Genomic DNA, 14,258 nt, shown 5'->3' on the forward strand with positions numbered 1-14,258 from the left:
AGATGCTTGAGTAACAAGCTTAGAAGTTCCTTCTTTAATATTCCATTTTCTCTTCCAAAAAATCATATTAATATACTCGAAGTGAATTGAAGGACAGTTAAGTGTAAAGTGAGTAAATCCCTGAAGTTCATTTTAATTGAATGAGGGAGAAGACATTTCACTATTTTAAAATACACATAAATTAATATTGGTTAACCTGGGTAAGCTATAAATATGATTGTGTTCCACAAGTCACTTTGAGTATTACAGAATAGTAATAATTTGACTCTTTGGGGTCAAATGACTAATTTGTTATTACCTTTCTTAGAATCATGGTGAATTTGAATTGAATAAAGAAACACAAGAAAACTTTATTATCAGGAAGAAAAAAGTCAGTATGTTGGTTCCAGCTATTGATCAAATATCAGGATCTCCCAACATTAGAGAGGAGATTCCCTTTCAAGCTAGGTAATAACCCTAGAGTCATGAATAAGAGATGGTTAGGAAGCACATATTTGATAGGCTTTTCCCTTGGTCTTGTTTTATGTGTTCTGTCTGAGTATTTAATGTGTATGTAACATATCTATATTTAATGGATTGAAACTGCTAAATATTTAACGTAGGTACTGGGTGATTTACTCACTGGATGGAAGAATAACATAGACTTTTACCTTGAGGTCAGTCTATTAGAGTAGGCCTGGTTTTGAGTACATCAAATAGAAAATATCCTTGTTGGGGCGCCTGGGTGGCTCAGTCGGTTGAGCGTCCGACTTTGGCTCGGGTCACGATCTCACGGTCCGTGAGTTCGAGCCCCACGTAGGACTCTGGGCTGATGGCTCGGAGCCTGGAGCCTGCTTCCAATTCTGTGTCTCCCTCTCTCTCTGCCTCTCCCCTGTTAATGCTCTGTCTCTCTCTGTCTCAAAAATAAACGTTAAATAAAAATTTAAAAAAAAAAAAAAGAAAATATCCTTGTTTGCGGCAACTGGGTGGCTCAGTCAGTTAAGCGTCCAACTTCGGCTCAGGTTATGATCTCACCGTTGGTGAGTTTGAGCCCCACATCGGGCCCTGTGCTGACAGCTCAGAGCCTGGATCCTGCTTCAGAATCGGTTTCTCCCCCTTTCTCTGTCCCTCCCCCACTCATATTCTCTTTCTCTCTCTCTTGCTCGCTCTCTCTCCCCCTCTCTCTCTCTCCCTCTGTCTTAAAAATAAATAAAACATTAAAAAAAGAAAAAATAAAAAAAAAAGAAAATGTCCTTGTTTGTAATTGACCTGTCACCATTGATATGTTATTATTCCTCAAGGCATCTGTTCCCAGACTTTTTCTCCTGTATTAACTTATGTCGTGGAAGAGGTTAACTGTGTGATGTACTCCCGCGGACATCCCTGGGGTGCTGCACAATTTGCTGGGTGATGGCATCATTCTGTCCTTCTCTCCCACTCATGAAGGTATATTGGAATCGGGGTGAATACAGTCTGATAACCACGGGGAACTTGGATCTTCTATAAAATGTAATTTTAGGGGTGCCTAAAGTTAGTAATTAAGGGGTGCCTTAACTTAGTCGGTTAAGTGTCAGACTTCAGGGCAGGTCATGATCTTGCAGTCTGTGAGTTTGAGCCCTGTGTTGGCTCTGTGCTGACAGCACAGAGCCTAGAGCCTGCTTCAGATTCTGTATCTGCCTCTCTCTGCTCCTCCCCCGCTTGCAGTCTGTCACTCTCTCTCAAAAATAAACAAACATAATTTTTTTTCATGTAATTAAAAAAAAGTAAGGTACATATTTTCTTGGTAAAAATTTAAATCTTCTAGTGCAGCGTTTCTATTCATGTTTCATATCTGTGTCCACATAGATGATCCTCTTGGTGTCAGGGACTGCTGATTGAATTGCCAACCTTGAGATTTTTTGTGATGCTCCAAGTAGAATGCTTATGCTGTGTATGTAATCATGGGGTAAGGACAAAGGACAACTGAGGTCCCAAAAGCAGAAGCAGGGATTGAGGTACCTCTGAGCCATTGAAGGAATATTCTCTAGGGAGAAGCCTATAAAAGAAAGCAAGATAGGGAAAGAGTGGAGGAGCTGCATAAGGTCATGGTCGCAGGCAAAATTTAGCCTATGTCTCGTCCTAGAGAGGGATATCTGGACCATAAACTGCCTCCTAGAGTTATTCCTCCCTGGAGAAGGGAGACTGGCCTTTACTGAAATCTCTGTTTATCAGTCCGTCCCTGGGCTGCCGGTTAGGTGGTAGTAGCATGAGCAGTAGGGGTTGGGGTGGTGATGTGGGTGCAGATGGAGGAAAACCTCCCAATTTCCCAGGGAAGGGGGCAGCTGAGGTGGTAAGCAGCCAACACTCACAGCAGGTGGGGCCAAAAAAAAAGAAAAAAGAATCCATGTGAGGGTACCAACAGCATTCTCTACAGAGAACAAGTAATTGTACCAGGCTGAGACTGTCTGTACCCTAATGGAGAGTTAAACTAGTTTTCTAGAGTATCTTTGATTTTGAAATGGGATGAACTATCCTAAGAGCAAGTAAGTCTTTTGAATATGACCTGACTTTGCCAGGACTGCGTAATGGAACAGAAATAGGTTCTGCCTGAGGAATTTGTGTCTAATGCTTCAGTACTGTGAGGATTCTCCTGGCCTGTGTGGTAGAGGGCATGTGACCCTGGAAGGACGCTCAAATACCATTAGGGAACTGATGGTCCAATTAAAGTGAGGTGGAGGCTTGAGCAATTATTTGGTTAATTTGGCATTTATCCAGATGATTGGCTCTCAAATTAGGAAAACATTAAGACTAAACTAAAAGTTATTTCACAGGGGCTTTCACAAGTGCTCATCTGCATCTGACTCTGATTTCTCAGCTGCCTCGTTGAGCCAGATTACAAAATAATCAAATGTGCTGAGTGTGATCAGCATCCAATGAGAGGACAAACGCCTTTCTTACCCAGATGTAGTCATCTAGGCAGAAGCTTTACTAAAATTGTCTTGAAAAGGGAAAGCTATCCACCTGGATGTCAAATTTGAAATTTTTGACAAGTTACTAAGTCTCCCTTTATCAGTAAAATGAGGCTGCCATTATGTACCTTATTGCCCAAACTAAGAGATCCCAAGTGCAACCTTTCTTAAAGCCTAGAAGTGTTTGTAGAATTATCAGACATGTTTGCTATTGTTAACTAATATCCATACCAAACTCTTGCAGACGGCCACCAAATCATTACCAAACCCCTTTTCTGTGATTCTCACATTTTGCTGATTAAAATCATCTGGGGAGCTTTTTAATCTCCTGATACCCTACCATCCTCCAAATCAAGTAATTCAGACCCTGGGCCTAGGTCCCAGGCATTAGTCCTTAAAGTTGCCGAGGTGTGATTCTAGTGAACAACACAGTTTGGGAACTACTGCTCTAATTGATCAAATCAGAAGGCCATTACTTTTTCTACGGTATTCTCAAACTTTGCCATGCATCAGAATCACCTGGAGGACTTGTTCAACTACAGACTGCTCAGTCACCACCCCCACCCCCCGAATTTCTGATACGGTAGCTGAGATGGGACCTGGGGAGCTGCATTTCTAACAAGTTTCTGGGTGATGTTGATGCTGTTGGTTCTCACACTTTGAGAAACACTGTCCTGAAATAGGAAACTTATCCTAGGGTGTGTGTGTGTGTGTGTGTGTGTGTGTGTGTGTGTTAAGTGGAGTACAATCTACCAGCAAATCTTCTGATTTGGATCAGGACTCTCAATCTGAAGTCCTTCTATAGAAGAGAAATATCAGGCATCAGAGGTTCCATCCATGGCTGAAGGCTCCATTTCACCAACATGGTGAGTAGAATTAGGCCTACAGAGTGACTTCACAGATTGCCATGGAAGGACGAAGCCAAGTTGTTGCTTGGCATGACTGGTGACTTAAAGCTGATTAAAGGGAGGGGTACCTGGCTGGTTCAGTCAGTAGAGCATGTGACTCCTGATCTCAGGACTATGAGTTCAGGCCCTATGTTCGGTATAGAGTTTACTTTAAAAGCCAACCAAAGGGAGACATTGAAACCTGAGGGGTACATATTATGATAATTCCTTATATGAGTTCACCCAAAGAAATGCCTTCATTGAGCCAAAGTTGTATTTATTTTGGGAAAGAGTGGGGGAGGGGTAGAGAGAAAGGAAGAAAGAGAATCTCAACCTGGCTCTGTGCTGTCAGCACACAGCCCGATGCAGGGCTCCATCTCTCGAACTGTGAGGTCATGACCTCAGCCAAAATCAAGAAACGGACACCTAACCAACTGAGCCACCCAGGTGCCCCTGAGCTAGAGTTTAAAATGTGACTCAGGCATGCAGTCCAAGGCTTCACTGAGCAGTGTTACCATATACTGACTGTCCTACAACTAAAATCTCTCAGTCATCTGTAAAACTGCTGTGAAGGCATTATTCATTTAGAAGTCCATAGTTCTTTACCTAAGGAGCTTTACAATAAACTTTTCTTACATTGTAGAACCAGGAAGAAAGTTTGAATCTTGTAGCAAAATTACATATTTTCTTTTATCCATCAGTAAGAAATATGCTCTTCTTCTTCCCTCTGCCTACCATATTGACTTGTCTGCTTTGGCTTCCAAAAGTTCACTCTTTTGTGGCAAGTCTAATAAGATTGTTTCCTACCATTCCATTATTTGATGTTAGCGGTGTTCTAAATGCGTTTGTTACTTTATATCTTTTACCCTTGTCTCTACAAGTCTTTTTAAATTAGTGAACCAGTAAATGAAATGGAGTATTTTTTCCCCTCTACCACCTTCTGGCAACATGTGGATTCTATTTTGGTAGTCCAGAAGATGTTAGAATTGGTGTTCAAGAAGATTTAACAGTGATTTTCAAACTTTGATCCATGTATAAATTACTTGGGGATCTTGTTAGGTTTAGATTCTGATTTCAAGACCTGGGTTGGGCCTGAGATTCTGCATTTCTAACAGGCTCCCAGGTGATCACCAATGCTTCTTCTCTGAGGATCACATTTTCAGGGGCAAAAATTATAAAATTATAAGTTCTCAGGTCCTTCTCATGGCAGGTCGAGTTCAGGAGTATATATATATATAAGCTCCTCCAGGTGATTCCTATGACCAGTTCAATTTAGGTGCCACAGGTCCAGAATCTGCTTTGTAAATCCTCTTGTTACCCCATCTTAAGCCATCACGGCAGAGTTGCTTTCAAACTTGTAAGAGCCAATAGAATGGGGAGCCTGGATGACTCGGTGGGTTGAGTGTACAACTCTTGATTTCAGCTCACGTCAAGATCCCAAGGTCGTGGAATTAACTCCAAGTTGAGTGTGGAGCCTGCTTAAGATTCTCTGTCTCCCTCTGCCCCTCCCCCACTCAAGTGCTTGTGTACGCACTTGCTCTCTCTCTCTCTCTCAAAAAACAATAAAAAGCCAATAGGAGTTGGAGGGCAGAATAATGACTAGGCTGTTCTGTTGTTATCACCACTATACATACAGTTAACCCGTGTTTCCATTGTTGAACCCAGTATTGACAGAAGCTCTATCAGTCATGTTGGACCATTTCTACCAGAAATAAAGCATTTGCACAAGCAACATTCCAGGTGGTATTTTTCAACATAAGCAGACAGTGGCTCTTCTGGGCTCCTGAAGAAGTGAATTTTATATTTAGTGTAAGGCAGGTTGCTCTTAATGAAGCTTTTTGAATGTGTTTAAAAATGCCCATATTACAAAGGCAAAGTGTGTGTTCTCATTCCATGTTAAAACTTCTTCAGTATAAGGAGTTACTGAAGTCACATGACGAGCAAGAAATCAGTCACTGCTGGGTGACATAAACATTGCTCATCCACACTCTATGTTCCTCTTGAGACTGTAGTCTAGGGCCGGGCATGTGTAGCAGAAGCCCTTAAAACTGCTGTGATACCTTGACCCACAAAGATTAGGGAACAAAATGAAACAATCAAAGGAAATGGAAGGGAGTCGAAGTTCCTTTCTTCTCAGCACTGGGTTGTGAGTGTGCCTGGGGAGGACAAAGGAGATTATGGTACTGCTTCAGGGTGAGGCTCAAGACTCGGGAAAGCTGAATTCCCAGGGTCCATTTGTCCTGTTAGCTTCCCATAAGAGTATGTTTCGGGGAAGTAAGGAAAAAAAGTTATGTGCCAAGGCTCTCCTACTGGCAGTAGCTGAATCTGTGTATCCTTCTCAGTATTCATTGACTTCTTGTTCTTAGCTTGAAATTGGCCATGACGGAAGTATTTACACCACAGAAATTGCAAGCACTAAAAGCTGAATTCTTTGGTGTTTTCTTTGAGAGCCATTTGTTAAATATCTACTATCATACCATCAGGTGGTTTCAGAGTAGTTTAAGAGTATAAACATCCAAGATTGTTTTTCTTGAGTAATTCTGCTTCATTATACGAAGGCCTAACTCTAGAAAGGATTGAGTGTCCTAAGCACAGGCCAGGAAGGTCAAGAAGTCATTTACAACGCCACTTGAAGGGAAGAAAGGGATGTGGTATCCAGGCAAAAGCATCATGAGAAGAGAATTTCCTGTTTGAACTGAATTCCTGAATTCTCTCCTACAACATATTTATTCAGCAAATACTGACTAAACATCTACTTTGTACCGAATGCTGTACTAGGTAAGGGATGTATAGATCCATAATACACAGCCTCTGCCTTCAAGGAACTGGTGATGTAGTGATCGCTAGTAACAAATACTACCGTGTCTTAACCACTGGAATTCTAGGATTCTCACTACCACATTCTAATGACTCTCTTTTGCTCATTCAACAATAATTTCTATCTCGTAACAAAGTTACAATCAAGTAGGGCACTGTCATACTATGTACTACTTGTCTAACCAAGGACATGAATCTGTATAAGTGTTTACGACATTGTGCCAAATGTAGTAAAATATCACTAATTTGGACTCATATAAGGAGGTTTACCAGCTGAAGCTCTTAAAACATGTAAGAATGATTTTTAGTCAACATGTTAATTCCTGTATAAGATATGATGTTCTAAAATGGCTTTAAAATGTTTTGCTTGGAATAAGAAAAAAATTTTCCACCCATGTCTCCACAGTTAATTTTTGTCTTTCCAAACCTTGTATAAAAAGAAAAAAGGCTAAGCCTGATCATACTTGTTGGCAGAAAAAGTGTTGAGAGATCTTGAAATGGTTCCTGTGCTCAAAACTATTTGTCAGTTACCATAGTGCCTGAAATGCCAACATTAAAGAAGTATTTCTCCTCTAGATCAGGATGGATGAGATACCACTACTCAGCAATAAAAAAGAATTAACTGTTGATACACACAACTTGGGTGGATCTCAAGAGCATTAGGCTAAGTAAAAAAAAATCTCAAAAGGTCACATGCTATATGATTCTGTATATAAAATATTCTCCCCAAATGACAAAACTGTAGAGACGGAGAACAGATTAGTGGTTTCTAGGCATTAGGGAGGATTAGGCAGGAGAGAGCTGAATGTGGCCATAAAGGGGTTGCACAAGAGAAATCTTTGAGATGATGGAATGCTTCCATATCTTGATTTCAGAGTAGTTTTTCAAGTCTGCATATGTGATATAATAACATAGAACTAAAAACACACATTGTACCAATGATCACTTCTCTTATTTTGATATTTTATCCTGCTCACATAAGATGTAATCCCTGGGAGAAATTAAGTGAAATACACAGGGCCTCTTTATCTTTGTACCTGTCCATCAATAATTATTTCAAAATAAAATTTTGTTCAAACCACGATGTATTTATTTGGCTCTAAAAAGCCTCCTTGTATTTCAGCATAAAGTCCCCTGATAAGGGTGGTGGTACTCGTGCAGATAGCAGAGAGGAGGAGTAGGTATGAAGTTGTTACTCTAGGAAAATATTGGGCTAAGTACTTTAGGTACAATTCATGTATTATTTCATTTATTCTTCAAAACAACTTTGTAACAAAAAATATTATTATTTTGTTTTAAAATAACCTCCCCAAAGTAACAGGAGCCCATAAACCTAAGAGCCACCACGGTAGGAGGAGACCTGGGTAAGCAGGGATTTCAATGAATTAGACCAAAACAAGCAGGGCATCGGCATTAGGGATTTAGAAAGGAAACATTATGCTGATATTAGAATAAAAATAAATAAAAACTCTTACTTCAGAGTTTTGTTGAGTCTCCTTGTGAATATCATCCCTGATTAGGGCTGATTTTGAATCCGCTGGTCTGAAATAATGGCCCTAGAAAAAAGAAGATTCCCACTATAACGGGCCTTCCTAGGTATCTACCCAGCAAGCCAGAAAAAGCTTAGGGTTTTAAAATCTGATACCAGTATTATCTCCCCAGTGGTGAAAACATTTCAATGAATGCATGCACTCTAGATTTATTTTTATGGAATGATGAGGTAATAGTTAAAGATAATAGATAAAGGTTAACATAATCTAGAATTCTGAACTTCTAAAAGGGCCATACTGAATAGTCTCCATCAATTGGCAATGTTCCAAGTGATGTTTCTGCAGAATAACTGCAATAGAACTGACATGCAGAATTACCTTTTCCTCTTCAATAATAGAGTAAAACATCACACTCAATATGTTTCCCAAATGTGACTCCCACTGCACATCTAGCTAAGGAGTTATTCTTGTTCTCTGTCTTGAAAAATGTTATGAAGATACAAATCTTCTGTTTTCAAGGGTTCTGTTGGCTACTTTAAATACCCTTGACATGTGACCAAGAGTCCTTTAATTCACTAAAACCAAACAGTTGAGAATTGCAGAGAGAGCTTCTTTCAGCCGGATGCTTCTCATAGATCATGTAATGTTAATAGATTAAAGACCATTGATAAATAATAAAAAGTTGCATTTCCCAAATGGAAGAGGTCCTACAACATGACTCGTTCCAACACTGAGAGAGCAGTGCCCTCTAGTAGTTGATGTAAGAAATATTATCCTCTAAGTACATTAAAGTTAGCAAATGAGGATTTCCCAGTATCAGAGCTACTCTCGGACTCAAGTGGGTAATTTGACAATTGATTTTACCTTTTCTGAGCTATTAAGAACCTACTGAAGTTTCACCTTCAATGTGTACTAAATTTTTAAGTGCCAGCAAGCGTTGGGTTCTAATAGTGCTCAACTGGGGACCTTACCAGTAACTTTTAAAACCTAATTTCTCTGTGAATGTCAAATTTAACAGGCTTCTTTCACTTAAATACAGGGTACAGACAGGAAAAAAAGCATCATCCCTTACACTTAAGGGCATCTTAGGTACAACAGATGGTCACAAAATGGCAGAATGTTAAGCAAACCATTAATGAGGCAAGTATTCAAAAACTGATGAAGGTTTGACAGTTTTGTCCTAGAGAGCACTGCAGCTTAATGTGGCAACTGATAGATCTGCAGGTACAATAATAGAAGTAAATTAAGCAAATTGAGTAGACAAAGGGAAAAGATTTGAATTTATAATTCCATTTTTATTAGTGAAAGGTATTCAAAGCCACTCTTAATCTCTAGGATATCCAGAAGATAATAGGCACATAAACAGTACAGGAAAAATGTTTCTGAAACTGGAAGGCATGTTTTCTGTCTTCTGTGTGGCTGATACCATGGTATTTCAAGTCTTGTAAAAGCAATATATAGTTTTTTGACAAATACACCCATGTGTTGTGCACAGTTTGATTTATGTAAACTCCTTTCAAATGCAATTGCAGAATTCCTCCTGAACAGATGAAAAATGTCTGCCTAAAGTGATAAAAATGTGTGTGTAGAAAGACACAGTTTTAAGAAGGGATTTTGATATGATACAAATTTGTAACTCTATTTCACAAAATACCCTTTTTCAAAAACTTCTAGAAATTTGATTTTTTTTACATTAATATGTCAACACAGTGTTTACCTAAGATGAGAATGAGTGTGTTCTGCTACAAGAACCTTTCTGTGTTCATATTAGCACGTATGGGATTGGTAAATGGGGGAATGTGCCAGTATAACATAAATGCTGGCTGTGTTCATGGATTTCACAAGTGGTAGCCATTGAGCACAGAGCCCACTAACTCAGACCAACACAGATAGTTAGCCAAGGCAAAACTATGTTACCCACAATTCCCCTGACCCACATTGTTCCTCTTGGCTCAGTGTGGCCGTGTATTCTAACACAGCAGTGCTTATAGCGTGGTTCTCACGAGCCTTTCTGCAGGTTTTACTTGTTTCAAAATCTTTCCAGTTTTACTTGTTTGCTTGAGCTTAGCAACCTCAACTCTTCCTTTAGTCTTTCATCAAGCTATCTTCACACATACACACACATTCTGTTTTGTTTGTTTGTTTGTTTGTTTTTGTAGTATTTATTTGTTAGGAATTTCACTTGTCTTTTTAATCATGCTAATACATTTACTCAAGTGGTTTGTGGGGGGAGTTAATGTTTTTGTTACATAAATATTGAGTAGGTCTGTCCTGACCCTATCTGGTTTATAACACTATAATTTTTATTATGTGACTTTGCAGATCATACTAGGAATGCATTTACCTCATTACAGCAGAAACATCTGTACTTGCACACTATTTATTAATTACACTTATCATTATAGAATTATGCTTCAAATTATAGACTCCCCTCATGAATCCAAGGTACACAGATCGAGATATCAATTGCCTACTAGATTCATCTATTATTTACTTTCACCTTCGCATAGTAAAACCAGCCCCATGCATATATTGCATCACCCTTTCCAAACAGTAACCTTCCCACTTTTATTTCTTTCTAGACAATTATAGAAAGTATTTGCACACTTAATAAAACACTTAATAAAAATTTAACTTGGTTTCACTGAGGTTGTTTTGTTTTGTTTTGTTTTGTTTACATCACTAGTACATGGTTTGGGTACAATTAAGAAATTGAGGGCTGCCTGGGTGGCTCGGTCAGTTAAGTGTCTGACTCTAGATTTCAGCTCAGGTCGTGATCTCACAGTCGTGGTATCCAGCCCCACTTTGGGCTCCACGCTGGGTATGGGACCTGCTTAGGATTCTCTCTCTCCCTCTCCCTCTGCCTCTCTCTTTCTTTCAAAAAGAAAAGAAAAAAAAAGAAAGATAAAGAAATTGACCCCCACTTGCCCCACCCACATACATACACACTCACTCTCTGTCCTTCTTTAACTAATTTGTCTTTAGTATTTACATTTCACATTTAACACAATCTGAAATCTTAAATTCCATTACGTCAAACTGCAGGGAATCATGGATATTAACTATAGTAAAGTTAAGGTTCCATGAGATGAATCCCCACTCCAAACAGATCCTAGATCACATTAATTCAGTTAACTCAGAAGAAAATGGAGATTTTTTTTTTTCAGAAAGTCATCTTTTAAATTGCTTCTGAGAGGATAGATATATGTATCTGTTGTTTTAGGAAAGAAATAATTCTTCAATATTATTTCATAGAACCACCTGAGTTCTAAAATGAATTTGAGAACACTCATAGTAAGCATGGAATTGAGTTTTCTAAGAGCAAGCCCCAGTTTCTCCTGCATGAGCCAAGCATTGCGTTAGGGAATAGTAGTAGAAAGCCAGACAAAGCCCTTGTTTTTAAGGAGAAGGAAGTTCACAGAGAGTGGCGATATAGACATTTCAGCATGTTCTCTCATGGAGACATTCACAGAGTGCTAAGGGACAGAGCAGAGGCAGAAACTGTCATCCAAGACGGAATGCTTTAACCTACATAATCAAAAAAATGCCTTATGGATTTTCTGGTTTTGTCTTTCCCTTATGCTTCACTGGAATTTAAAAATTTTTATTCATTTGAACATGGGATAATTTTTTTAAGAGTTCGTCAACAGCATGATGGAATGTTCTATATCTTGATCTTCATTGTGCAGTATGTCAAATTCATCAAGCTGTACACTCAAAACTGATGCATTTTACCATATATAAATTATACCTCAGTTTTTAATTAATCCATCAAAATGTACAATGCTACTTCCTTTACTACAGAAAAAAATTTAACTTCTTCCCTTTGATGTCAAAGGCAACAACAAATGCATTGCAGAAAGAAAAAGCATAAAGCATGATCTAGTGGGATTTTTTTCTTCCATAATAATTAATATTTTATTTTCTCTATTCTCTTCCAGCTACGGGTCCAGATTTTTCAAGAACCCTCTTAAAAAGAGTAACTCTTGTCAAAGTGGGAGGGGAAGTTGTCATCGAATGTAAGCCAAAAGCTTCTCCTAAACCTGTTTACACCTGGAAGAGAGGAAGGGACATATTAAGAGAAAATGAAAGGTACTGTCTTCAGATATTTTTAACATTTGATTAACCTATAATAATTTATTTGTTATTAACAGTTCTAGGGGCGCCTGGGTGGCTCAGTCGGTTAAGCGGCCGACTTCAGCTCAGGTCACGATCTCGCGGTCCGTGAGTTCGAGCCCCGCGTCGGGCTCTGGCCTGATGGCTCAGAGCCTGGAGCCTGCTTCCGATTCTGTGTCTCCCTCTCTCTCTGCCCCTCCCCCGTTCATGCTCTGTCTCTCTCTGTCTCAAAAATAAATAAAACGTTAAAAAAAAAATTAAAAAAAAAAACAGTTCTAGAGGGAGGAATTTACTATCTACTGTTGATGAACTAAATGTTAATCAAAGAACTGAAGCTTTGGAAGAGGACAGTAAATTAGCTGGTCATTATAATCTTCCTTGGTATTAAGATTCTAAAAAACCCTCCCTGCAGAGAGAGATTGCATGATCCCTGTTGAAGACTGTCAGAGCTGCTCAAAGGTGAGCAGCTACAAAAACCTTCCTTAATTTTAGCCTAAAATTTGTTGATTAGCCCACGTTTCTCCATCCTACTTCTTTTTGCTTAAATAAATACTTTTGCTATGACAACCTTTCAAATATTTGGTAATGGCTAGTATGTCCATTTGTTTCTCCTTTTTTTAAGGCTAAATACAGCTAATTCCAAAGCTCATTCTGCACATAACTTAGTTTTGATTATTTTAATGACATCTTTTTGAAATGGCAGTTTCTTTTTCTTTCTGACATAAATTCTTTACTTGTGTATTTCCTTTTGTACATGAATGACATTTAGAATGCATGCTATTTATACAGTGTAAATATATATGGGTTGTTTGGGGTTTTAGGTCAGATTGCACCACATGGCAGGTATCTCTAAGACCTTTTTTGGCTGTCACCCCTGTAAAATATCTCCCACCCCTTTCTGTAATCTATCAATCTGTTGGAAAATGGTAATTATGCATGAGTCTGTGTCAGAGCATTTACTAGCTGTATACATAATGATTTTAATGGATGCTAAAGGTCAAGTACTCAAGGATGCAATGTGGAAGCCTGTAAAATGTATCTGTATCTACCCTTTACACCTGTACACCTTTAGATTTGCATATGCAAATTAGATAATCGCACTGATGATGTTGCCTTTATTAATGATTTTTGTAAACAAACTTGATATGGTTTACAGATGGTGCATTCACACACATATTAAATTCATAATATATATCCTTTCCTGACTCCTGTTATATTAACAAAGCAGTATAGTTTACTGAATATTGGCATGGTGTTCAAATTTGGAGCCATACTTGGAACTTGAAAACACAGTTTCTTATTTTTTAGTCTTCAGGTTTATTTTCTGTTTCACCACGTTGTTTCTCAGAATTAGGTCTGTAGATTACCTTTAATAGTTACACATTTACTTTGTTTATTATAACATAATTGAAGTATAACTAGCATGTACCATATGTATTGCCTAGACTAAGGGTACTTTTTTAATGTTTATTTATTTTTGAGAAAGAGAGAGAGTCAGAGTGTGAGCGGGGGACGGCTAGAGAGAGAGAGGGAGACACAGAATCCAAAGCAACCTCCAGGCTCTGAACAGTAAACAAAGAGCCTGATGCGGGGCCTGAACTCACAAACTCCTATCATGACCTGAGCTGAAGTCAGGTGCTTAACTGACAGAGTCACCCAAGGTGCCCCTAAGGGTACTTTTGTAAGTTTTAATTTAACAATGATTTAAAGAACAAGTACCTTAAAATAATACAGATAATGGACAGACATGTCAAAATCCATGAATGAATGAAGTTAGAGTAACATTACTGTATCACACATCTTTCAGTGGCTTAAAACAATAAGTCAACTTCTCATTCACATTGCATGCTCATCAGAGGTCTGCAGGTAGCTGTGCTGTCCTCTAAAACCAGGGCTTATGGAGTAGCACCCTCCTGAACGTTAGTATTGCAGAAGACAAAGAGGGGGGCCAAACATGCATAGGATCTTAAAGCTTTTGCCCAGAAATGAAACAATTCATTTTCACTCATGTTCTGTTGGCC

General features: G+C 38.8%; 1 protein-coding gene across 6 annotated transcripts in view; it reads left to right on the forward strand.

Moving 5' to 3' along the window:
* CNTN4 (contactin 4) overlaps window positions 1-14,258 on the forward strand; it is an 893,176-nt gene that overhangs the window by 751,095 nt on the left and 127,823 nt on the right. For all 6 annotated transcript variants that reach the window (XM_042979430.1, XM_042979433.1, XM_042979434.1 and 3 more), the window contains one exon: window positions 12,063-12,213. In XM_042979430.1, the coding sequence (XP_042835364.1) occupies window positions 12,063-12,213 (151 nt within the window). The remainder of the gene's footprint in view (window positions 1-12,062; window positions 12,214-14,258) is intronic.

This window comes from Panthera tigris, chromosome A2 (assembly GCF_018350195.1).
Source record: "Panthera tigris isolate Pti1 chromosome A2, P.tigris_Pti1_mat1.1, whole genome shotgun sequence".
Taxonomy (NCBI): domain Eukaryota; kingdom Metazoa; phylum Chordata; class Mammalia; order Carnivora; family Felidae; genus Panthera; species Panthera tigris.